At 41.3% G+C, this 12170-nt stretch overlaps 1 protein-coding gene across 2 annotated transcripts in view; it reads right to left on the minus strand.

The window, feature by feature from the left end:
• Positions 1–12170, minus strand: part of LOC124789803 (E3 ubiquitin-protein ligase HECW1) — a 209438-nt gene that overhangs the window by 195431 nt on the left and 1837 nt on the right. For both annotated transcript variants that reach the window (XM_047257283.1, XM_047257282.1), the window contains exons 2-3: positions 11081–11612; positions 10108–10255 (exon numbers count right to left, since the gene is read on the minus strand). In XM_047257283.1, the coding sequence (XP_047113239.1) occupies positions 10108–10255; positions 11081–11534 (602 nt within the window). In that variant the 5' untranslated portion in view covers positions 11535–11612. The remainder of the gene's footprint in view (positions 1–10107; positions 10256–11080; positions 11613–12170) is intronic.

Raw genomic sequence — 12170 nt, forward strand, 5'->3', positions numbered from 1 at the left:
GAGTAGCAATCTAAACCTTTTCACAATATTGGCATACCGTCCTGGATTTTCCATTCCAGAATATCTTATTGTTGCAGAACATTAAGTCATTTCAGGCTCTGAGACTATGTTTAATTTCATTTTAGGTGGACTGGAATGTGGGCTCATCCCGGCGGTACTGCGGTGCTGGGTCTACACGTGACAATGCTGGAGGAATCACCTAGCACTCTGTCATGAGCCAAAAATGAGTTTAAAATTCTGGTCCTAGTGAAAATCACCAAAGATGTATTTTAATCAGGTAAGTCATGGATGGGAAAGGCATTTTTGGGGAAGGATAAATAATTCAAACATAAAATACCATCACATCAATGAAAATAATGCATTTTTGAAAATATAATATAATTTTATGGATAAAAAATCTACTCACCAAACAGCAGAGAGGGAAAACATATTTAAAAGTTAAGGAAATGTGCACGCTTTTGGAGCCAATGGCTCCCTCTTCTGACAGAAGGATAGAAGGTGAAGAAACAGGGATGAAGGATGCAGTGACACATGCATATACTTCCAAAAGGCCGCGCATGCTGCAGTACTCTATATCAGCTGTGTGTGTGTGTGTGTGTGTGTGTGTGTGTGTGTGTGGGTGTGGGTGTGTGTGTGTGAGAGAGAGAGAGAGAGAGAGAGAGAGAGAGAGAGAGAATCATTGTCAGAGCCTGCAAAGGACCCCTGTCTATGTAAGGCTAGCTGAGCCGAGTTACACTCAGCCTCAGTTTTCTATGTGCATTGCCACAGCTCTTTGTGTATGTAATTAGTTCCTGCTAAATGTTACTTAAATACAGTGTTCAAGTTGTTAATGCTTCCATGGAATAAAGTTGTGTTCAGTCTACTGTCCTGTTGTACGTATACTTAATTACAACGTAATTGGCGATGAGTGTGGTCCTGTTCTCTGTGCAAGTTTCTACTCTGGTTGGTCTTCCATTTATTCTCATGGTGCCTGATGGTGTTACAGAGGACATTTTATGTCAGTTGGTCTAACAGCAAGAATCATTGGTGATGAGTGTGGTCCTGTTCTCTGTGCAAGTTTCTACTGTTGTTGGTCCTCTGATTATTCTCACAATGGCTGATGATGTTACGGAGGAAATTTCACGTTGGTTGGTCAAACAGCAAGAATCATTCGCCATGGCATTGCATCACCAATCACAGGTGCTGGGCAACCAAACTAAGGTACTTCAATCATTGACTTCTGTTTTGTCTATTCGGCTTGCTCCTGCATCTGTGTCTACCATTGTTTTGCTTTCTGCAACCCCCATTGTTTTTCTGCCTCCCTTTTCTACACACGATGAGTCTGTTGAGGGATGGGACACACAAGAGAAATGTCTGCGACAATGCTTTCAAGCTTTTGTGATTGCTGATACTATTTTATGTCGTGCCTTGTTCCTTTCATTGATATTGCCAAGAATGTATAGATTCCTATGTCAGCTTGCCCCGTTGCAGTATCCGTCTTCTTTAACATTTGACCAAATGTATGAACTTCTTCCAGAATATTAATTTAAGTGCACCCATGTTACTGCATCTCGAATTGAGTTTTACCACTGTAGGAAGCATGGGCAGCTGAATTCCATAGGTTAAGTCATTGTCGTCATTTTATGACCGATGTGCATAAAGGTCTATATTCTGATCAGAGCATCATTCATGCTGTCATTCAAGTAGCTCCAGATTGTGACATACGAGAGTGTGCCCTCCAGTGTGAAAATCCGTCCCTCTCCAAAGTTTTAGGTACTGCACAGTCGTTCGAGGTGTCGCGAGCTGCAGGTGACCAAGAGCTGCGGGAAACGAAATTGAGTCATGGTGTGAGGTATCAGCAATCCAACCCTCACCTCCACACCATACTTCATATAGTTTGCAGGGGGAATTGGTCACAGTGGCCTATATATGATCACAGTGTCAAGGTGGCTGGCCTCACTCCCAGCAGCAGCTGCACCAACAAAGTAAACAGGGCAGTAAACAGCAATGTACACATTCTGTGCTCCTGTCCTGCCCTTATTGTTTTATTAAACATGAGTGCCCAGGCTGCACAAAATCTTGGGCTACCTGTCATAACTGCAACACAAAAGGTCACATTAGTTCTATTTGTAATGCAAAAACTGAGCACAATGATCCTGATGTGGATATGGACGTAAACATTGTATAGGCTATTTCTGTTGCGCCAAACAAGCTTTTCATTGATGTTTTTTGTAAAATTCTGCACATGCAAGTGAATACAGGAGCTATGGTAACCGTGTTAAACTCACAAACTTATATGGACCTGGGCTCCCCTCCACTTCTACCTGTGTTATGAAAGTTAGTAAATTACAAGAAACAGAGTATTCCTGTTCTTGGCCAAGTCTCTGCCCCAGTGACCTACAAGTCAGTAATCTGGTCACTTACATTTCTTGTTGTATATAACGCGCATACGGAGAATCTTTTTGGATTAGATGCTTTTAAGTTATTTGGTTTTACCATTTTAGATGAAGTGAATTTAGTGTCTGAACAAGTGCCGTATACACTGTTCGATACATTATGTTCTGAGTTTTCCTCTTTGTTCTCTCCTGGATGGGGGTGTGCCAAAAATTTTCACGTGCTCATGACCATGAAATCTTCTGCTTGGCCTTGTTTTTTCTGGGTCCATCTGGTTCCAGTGGCACTCAGGTAACAAATCAAAGATGAATTCGATTGCCTTGCAGAATCCGGCATTGTTCAGCCTATTGGATCAAATGAATGGTCTACCACATTAGTTACAGTAATGAAACCATTGGGCTGGTTACACCTCTGCTGTGATTTTAAAGTTGCTGTGAATGCACAGTCTATAGTGGATACGTACCCAGTACCGTGTCCAGACAAATTCTTTGCGAAGTTAGCAAAGTCAAGTGGTCAACATTTGTCAAAAATTGACTTGTCAGATGTCTATTTACAGCTCCCATTGGATACGGAGTCACGACATTTGTTAGGTGGCAATACCTCTTTCGGACTGTATCAATATTTGTGGTTGCCTTTTGGAGTCACCAGCACTCCTGGTATTTTTCAACTTTTTTTGGGACAACTTACAGCATCTTTCCTGTGTTGTGCAAACTCTTTGGATGACATTTCCGTTGCCTCCAATGTACAACATTTAAAAAATCTCCATACTCTCTTTTCCCAAGCAGCCAGGTTGAAGTGTAATTTAGAAAAAGTCAGGTTTTTAAACCTTCTGTCATTTATCTTTGGTTTGAAGTTTCTTGCAAGGGTCTCAAATCCCTACATCGACACGTTTCTGCTATTGTGTCACTTCCATGCCCCATGTCAGTCAAAGAACTTCGGGTTTTTCTAGGCAAAGTCACCTACTACCATAAATTTTTGCCTGGGGCAGCGACAATTTTGCAGCTGTTACATGTGTTGCTGCACAAAGGGACACAGCTTCACTGGTCATCAGCTTGTGAAACCACATTTTGCACTATTAAGACAATGCTGCAGTCTGTATCCTGCTGAGTGACATACCAACCAGGCTTTTATTTGGTTCTTGCGATGGACACTTCACAGTACAGGCTGGGGGTGATACTGTCTCGTAGGTTTACCATTGGCTCCATGCGGTGTATTGCTTATGCCTCAAAAATGCTGACTTCTGCTCAAACTAGATACTCTCAGATAGAAAAGGAAGCTTTGGCCATTGAATATGATGTGAAGAAATTCCTTGTTTTTCTCTATGGTGCCAAATTCTTCCTGGTCACCGATCACAAACCACTGGTTTTCTTATTCAGACCTTCTGCATCTTTACCAGATAAAGCGGCACATTGCATTCACCATTGGTGTCTTTTCCTTTCATGTTACAACTAAGAGATTCATTTCTGTTCTGTGAATCAACATGCAAATAAAAATGCCTTGTCCCACCTGGCAGCTGGTCCGGAAGCAGGATTTGATCAGGTGGAATTGCTTTGTTTTCCACATTGATGTCACCACATAGCATGTGGTTGATGGTTTTCCTGTATTAGCATATGGGTTGTGAAGGCTTTAGCTTCAGATCATGTTTTGTGGGAGGTCATAACATTTGTACAACATGGTTGGCTGGATTCATCAGACGCCTCTTTAATTACTACATCTTTTGACAGCAGTTGTCTGTTGTGCATGGTATTCTGCTTTTGGACATGGATCATGTGGCCCCTCAGGTAGTGGTCGCCTCAGAGCTTTGTTTGGAGGTTGTTAGTTTATTACATGCAGATCATTGGGGTGTACCATGCACAAAAGCATTGACCCGTCAACATGTGTTTTGGCCCAGCTTGTACGGTGGTGTTACCTGCCTTGTTGTCTCCTATTCACGGTGTGCAACGCATCAAGCAGTTCACCAGGCATCATTGTCTCCTTGGCTGATGCTGTCACGTGCATGGGACCATGTACATGTGTATTTCGCTGGTCCCTTTCTCAACACTTATTGGCTGTTGGTTGTTGTCGCATATTCTCATTTTCCGTATGTTGTTCATAGCCACAACTGCCACCACCGCAGCCTTGTCAATTTTTTTTTTTTGTTTCTTTTTTTTTTCTTTCGTTAGTGTCTAATAATGGTCCACAATTTTCAGAACAAGAGGTCGCAGCATTTTGCAATTCCCATGGTATCTGTCATATCATCGCCCCACCATTCCATCCACAATCTAATTGTGAGGAACACCCAGTGTGAATGTTCAAAACTCAGATGAAAAAGTATGTTGCCAACTCTTCGTCTGACACTGCCTCAGATCTGTTTCTCTCCTTGTAGTGTTTCCTGTCGTTTGGCGAGAAGAGTCTAGTGGAGCTGCTTCATGGGTACCAGCTAAGGACACTACTACACCTCTTCTAGCCAGATGCGGCTGTCTGGGTGCGCGGTTTTGGATGTCAGCCTGGATGGATTCCAGCTATCATCGCCAGATGCTGTCTGGTGCGCAGTTTTTGAACGTCACCCTGGACGGATTCCATCTGTCATTGCCAAATGCTAGGGGCAGCATCTCTGCGACATCTGCATGGAGGACAGACTCTGCTTGGGGTCACCATGTGGATGGCCAGGCACTCCCCGACGTCATACCGTTGCTTATAAGCTCGTCCATATCAGATGTCACATCAAATGCTGCTTCCGGTTCACCACTCCTGTGCAGGTGAGGGCATCCATCCTCGGTGGCTGAACAAGCAGTTCCTCTATTGCTCTAACACCATTGTCAGAGATTCTGTGACATATTCCTGAGCAACTGCTGATACCAGTATCACCAGCACCATGAGCACCATTACCGGAACCAATGCCTGAGGTCGATATGGAAACAGACCTGGCGTCGCCATATGGTCTGATACGAGAAAACAAGCACAGTGTGTGTCGACACTGGAAGCACTTCAGAGCATACACCACCTCAGCCAGAGCCCAGCGGGTGAGGAGCACAGCATGGATGTCTCAATAATCCATGATCTCCCTATGAGAGGAGGAAAACAGTGACCTGTGTGCATACTTTGTGTGTGTGTGTGTGTGTGTGTGTGTGTGTGTGTGTGTGTGTGTGTCTGTCTGTCTGTCTGAGAGAGAGATCACCGTCAGAGCCCGCCATGAGCCCCAGTCTATTAAAGGCTTGCTGAGCTATGCTTGGCCTCGGTTCTCTATTTGTATTGCTACAGCTCTTTGTGTATGTAATTGGTTCCTGCTGAATGTTACTTAAATACTCCTTTCAATTTGTTAATGGTTCTGTGCAATAAAGTTATGTTGTTCAGTCTGCTGGTTGTGTTGTATACTTATACCTAATTAGAACAGAGGAAAAAGGACTGATGAAGTTTAGGAAATGGTAAGATTTACAGAAAAGTCACCCAGAACCCTGTGTTAGGGGAGACTCACTGAATGAAATGAGAAGAAAAGACTGGTTGTTGGGGGCTGCACCAAATGAGATTTGAAAAACCTCATTTGGCACAGTCTCCAACAATCAGTCTTTCCTTCTCATCCCATCCAATAAGTCTCACCTGACCTGCACTTCTGGGTGATTTTTCCATAGCTCTCCTTCCTTCCTAAACCAACGGTCCTTTTCCTTGATCCCTCTTCCTTCCCCTTCATCTCTTCTGCTACAAGGAGGAGACACTGGCTCCAAAAGCTTGCACATTTCCTTAACTTTTATATGTTTTTTCTCCTGCCACCCCTTGTGAGTAGAGATTTTTATCTACCCAATTATATTAAAATACTGTCGGATATAAAAGTAGAATATAAAAGAAAATTAAAGGTACATGTTAATATTTCATGATTAGAAGACTAATGTCTAATGCAAGTCCAATGAAATTCAAATAAATATAATAATAGTAGCATTTGTTAAATTAATCAAACGAATCTGTCATCAGTGGTTATCTTGTACCTGTTCCTAACTTTGTGATATTTGGTTCTGTCTTCACTACTCTGAATCATGGGCCACTCATTTCACTTTGTTTATTTCATTTGATGGGAGCTACTACACTGCACAAAAGTAAGTAGATGGAAAAGTTAAAATGAGCAACTTTACTTCTTGACGCAGAAGAGGATTAGGAGTTCTTTACTTTCAAACAGAAACATTTCTAGCCATGTCATTGAAAACATGTTTGCTTTGGAATCGTCTTTCAAGTTAGCCAACTACTCTTGAAAGCTTGGATGAAATCATCTTGCAACCACTGAATCCTCATTGATGTTCTAAGGGCACCAAGTTTTCATGTCTTCTTGGGCTTGTCTTAAGTGTAAGCAAGAAGTATTCAAGTCAGCATCTGAAAGTGTCTCAAAGTTTGTGCTAACCTAAGTTAATAGTTTGCTTCAATTCATTACATTCCCAGACTTTCAGCTGTGGGGCACCATCTTGGATTTTAAGAATGCAATGTGCTTCCTCAGCCTCATCTTTGATCAGAGGTTAATATGGTTACCATACCTCCATGATTTAAAATGTATAAAGGCACTAATCATCTTGAAATATCTTAGCATTAAGAACTGGAGACCAGATTGGTCCTGTCTGTTCACATTCTATAGAACTTTTGTCTGCACCCGATATGACTATGGCAGCATAATGTATGGCTCAGCGAGACCCTCCTAATTAAAGATACTGGATGCTGTCTGCTGTGCAAGCATTGGACTGGTGACAGGAGCCCTCCAACCCAGTCCAATGCCTAGCCTCTGTGCAGAGATTGGTGAGCTGCCTCTTACCATTTGGTGATAACTGCTCATGGTGCAACTTGTACACAAAGTGAGGTTCCTTTCAAAACATTCTGTTATTGATATTAGAGCTGAACAATCCATACTAGGTTTACCAGTCACCAGGCAACTAAGCCCTTTCTTGTCTATCTAAAGCCACTTGGTGCAGTAGGCGTATCAGTTCTTAAACAGGGATGGCTGAAGGGCCCACTCTTTACCTGGACATGATGGAATAAAACAAGATCAGTTCTCTGCCGGTAGTTTTAAAAAAGGCTTTTAAAAGAACTCTTATTGAAATATTGCAAACACATGTTGGTTTACACCAACAGATAAAAGCTAGGGGACAATGTTGGGTATTCTATTATGTTCCTCGCTTTGTCATTAAAATTCGCCTACAAAGGCACTTCTCTTTGTACCATGCAGAGCTGTGGGTCTTCAAGAAGACACTGGAGCACATAAGACTTCTTGATGGATGGACGTCTTTTGTTTGCATGTACTCTCTTGTGCTCTGCTGGTTATTCAACAATGTTCCCAGCAAATAGGGTAGTTCAGATGGTCCAAGACACTATCCACCTCCTGCACAGGCATAAGGAAGAGGTGGCCTTCCCTGTGTCTCTGGGCACATGGGAACTGAGACGAACAGGAAAGCTGACAAAGCAGTGAAAGCAGCCCAGCCTACCAGAAAAATACCGCAGTTCACCCTAACATCCCACTACAGGCTATCGTGTCATGGGTAACAAAGATAGTGTTCGCTGAGTGGGAAAGACAGTGGCTTGAAGCAGCCAACAACAAGTTTTGGTCAGTCAAACCAATTATTCAACCATGGTGTACTTCCTTTTGAGCTCCAAGGAGGAGTGAAGTGGTCCTCATGTGGCTCTGTATCACACTGCCCAATGACACAAGCTTATCTCTTGCAGCATGAAGATCCATTGGAAATGCGATTGGTTTCAATGCATTTTTGGGTGGCTGGCTGTCCTATCATTTCTGCAATCAGCCAGTCATCTTAATGCCATTAACATAATTAATACTATTAACATATGACAATAGTATGAGCAGATGTACCGGAGATTGTATCTGAAACTTTTTGTGGCAGTGGCTGTAATTGTATGACCTCTGCTTTTCGTTGAGAAAGGGTGCTGATGACCAAGCTGTTTAGTGTCCAACTGTTTTAAGTCCATCCAGCCATTCAGCTTAAGTTGTTTGTGTGGAGGTTCAGTTTGGCAATGAATGAAGATAGTACACCTTCAGCCTTAATGAAATTTATTTGTCTCCCCCGAGTTCTGGGTTGACCTCAATAACTTTGACTTTGTCAAATATATCTAAATTAAAGGCTATGCTAATACATCCTAATTAGTTTGCATCACGAAGGCTTGGGCCAATTTGTCAGAGAAACTTGAGTACTACATTAAAAGGTTCATAGAAACATCACAAATAATTTCCTCTTGACAGCCATGTCACCTTTGCATTGTCCGCCCCCCGGTAGCTGAGTGGTCAGCGTGGAAGAATATTAATCCTAAGGGACCGGGTTTGATTCCCAGCTGGGTCGGAGATTTTCTCCGCTCAGGGACTGGGTGTTGTGCTGTCCTAATCATCATCATCATCATCATTTCATCCCCATCAACGCGCAAGCTGCCAAAGTGGCGTCAAATCGAAAGTCCTGCACCTGGCAAACGGTCTACCTGACAGGAGGCCCTAGTCACATGACATTTTTTACCTTTGCATTTAGCAACAGACTTCTCATTTTTTCATCTTTCTCTCTACAGAACTTGTAGAAAAATCTGAATGCACTCTTTCCCTGTATACAGCAGTTCTCTTATCTTGTAAGCAGCATCAATGGCATACTGCAGAAATTCATGCAATTTCTCACTTAAATTTTTAGTGATGAGGTGCTGCCTCCGTATTACACAATGGATTACATTAACAATGGTTGTAGTTAATTTTAAAACTGCTGTAAATTTGTGATATCAAGCTGCCATGGATGCAGGTCCATCAATTGCACATGCAAGTATGTTCACTGATGGAAGTTTTTTTTTTTGAAGATTCTTCCAATTCCTTGTATACAGAAGAACCTTTCATGCTGGTGGTCGAATTTCCAATACCCAACATGTCATTGTGATTAAATAAGCCAGTTTTAAGTTAACAGCAACGTTTCATTGTCTGTTATAGCCTGCTGATCATAAATTTGCGTTCTATACCCTTCAAGACACTAAAAAAAAATTTTCCACTTAAAAGACCATCTCATTTGTTCCACTTGAACCTGTGCCATTACCAAATGAAATGATTTCATTGTGGCACAAGTGTCAGGCCCCATCACTATAGGGACAATTTCTTTAACTGTGGTGACTGTATGATATTTCCTACATTTTGCTATTACTAACGAAACTTTATAGGAGGAAGAGGCTTTTGCTTGTGCTGAGAATAGGTTTTACGAATAATTTTCCCATAGCGTTCAGTTTCTCAAACTTTTTGAAGCTTGGGAAACTGAAATTACCTTCCATAATTTGTCAAAATGCAATTTTCCAAGGTGATTACTTCCTATTAAAAGCATCTATGAAGCCTTCTTGATTTGAAAAAGCCTTTTCACAAATGGATGAATACATATTTCAAATTTCATTTGAATATTGGTGGTACTTCTTTTTGATAAAATATATTTACAAAATGCACTGGTTATGGCACTGCCTATATGCCACAGATTTTCACTGTGCTGTAGCTAATATAGGCGTAATGTACCACAACATCCACACAGCTTCAGCAGTTGCTATACTGATATTTCACTGTCGCTGAATAGTTGATCCGTGTTCAGTCACAATGAAAATGACCTCCTGGTGGGAGCCATAATACCCAGCTAGAGAGCCACTGAACTAGATTACAATGCACCTGACAAAGAACTATACATATTTACCTCATGATATGATAAGAGGTGAAAGAGGATGTATAAGATGAAGAAATAGCATATCAAATAAACTATGAAATATTACCTCCGGTCCAACTGTTGTCTCTGCAGCTCATTACTGACAGGCCTGCTGCGGGAAGCTGACCCTGTTGTGGGGCGTTGCCAAGTTGTTGTCCTGTTCACATGGTCAATATAGAATATCCGACCGTGACTGTCAATACGAGCTTCCCAGTCTGTAGAAACAGTAATACTGAGATATATTTGCCTGAAGTACAATGAATATGGCACTCTTGCTACTACACAAGAATGACGAGTACATAACACATTTTTGAAACAAAAAAGTTCTCTAGGCGATATAATCTAGCCTCCGAACCACCAACTTACTTCTTTTGGATCATGTTCCACTCAAATGCATACATTAAATTTATTTTAATCCAGCTGAAAATAGCTCTGTAGTCTGATTTCTGGGGTCATGAAGCAAAAGTTAATTTCACAAAAAAGTGTTACCGAGATCTGTCAAGTTACTTTTACTGTATAAGAATTTTGTTACAACTTGTCTCTCATTATCAAGTGTGTGAAAAACTGAATAAACTAATATCCATGATCAATATCTGTCTCTCATTATCAAGTGTGTGAAAAACTGAATAAACTAATATCTATGATCAATATCTAATTATCATTCCCAATTACTTAAACTATACTGAATTAGCGAATGGTTGGAAAGCAAAAGTTATAATTAGAAAAAATACACCCAACCCAAGTGCAGTTGCGTATCTGGAAGAACAATAGTGCATTTTGCGACTAATTGTGGTGTTGTATACAGTCAGTGCCTTTGTTCCTGATTATCAGAAAAATATGATATACAAAGTTATATTTGATGTTATACCTTTTATTTACCAGTAGTGATCAAATAGGTCCATCTTTCCCTCCAAAGCATCTCACAATCACAGAGTAGCCTCATCTCATAATCAGATATGCAGTTCACTTGATTTGGCTGTATCTGATGTTTCTCAGAAATAATATGTTAGTATTAATAGGAATAATTCACGCACACTTACAAGGTGGAAGAGGTTCCTCTTCTGAAGACAATTCAAGTCTCTGTGTCTTAGCAGACCTCTCAGGAATAGAAGGGAGACGAGTTGAAGACATGTGGCGTAATGGCAAAATTGTACATCCCTCTCCTAGCCTCTGATGATGCATAAACATTCCAGGCATCTCTGAAAGCTGATCACCATTCCCAGCTGATGTAGATGCTGAAGACTCTCGGGAACAACTCGGCCCTGGAATTGGTGTGGGTGAGGAAACACGTGCAGTGCCAGAACGAGTATCATCTGATGTTTGTGGATAATCCCTTGCTGTGGAGTCTTCATGCAGAGGAATCATCATAGGTTCACTGGCACGAGTTGGGCGTGCATGATGAGTTGGAGTCGGAGGGCACATGGGAATGTCTGATGCACCTGCAGCAACCACACGAGACAGAAGACGATTGTAAGGTCGAGCTGTTGCCGACATTCCAACGAACCTCTCACATCGTCTGAAGTCCTGCGATGGGTGTCCATGCAGCGTCGATGGCAGAGGTGGATGACTGACCTAGAACATGACACCATTAGGTTTCAAATTACATACTGTACTCTGATAATTTCAGATTATTATATGTAGAGAAGTGCTGACTACATGTACCACAAATAAGTCAGTAAATGATCATGTAATTATATCACACTATTTTTTCTTACACTTTACATGTAATAACGATGGACAATAAAGAAGTTAACAGTCCATAAATATAACAGTTGTGGAAGTGACCTAACCTTCAAAAGAATGATACTGAACTTTAGAAGAGTAAAGACAGCATGCAGAGAGTTACCACTTACTGTGAGATACCAAACCAAAATTTCACGATTGACAGGAAACTGTGAGAGATAATGCAGTTGCTCAGAGAAAGAGGGAGAAGATGAAAGAAGGAAAGAAGAATGACCAATGAAGGCAGAAAGAATTATAGACAAACACGTGCATTTATATATGAAAAAACAAGCTGATAAATCTGAACCTTTCTACACTCTAACTCTGTACCTTTTCATTGGTAACATATAATTAGTCCAAGAATACTAGAAGTATACATAGTAGTAGTCAGTAATACCTTACTAGTCT

This window comes from Schistocerca piceifrons, chromosome 3 (assembly GCF_021461385.2).
Source record: "Schistocerca piceifrons isolate TAMUIC-IGC-003096 chromosome 3, iqSchPice1.1, whole genome shotgun sequence".
Classification (NCBI taxonomy): Eukaryota; Metazoa; Arthropoda; class Insecta; order Orthoptera; family Acrididae; genus Schistocerca; species Schistocerca piceifrons.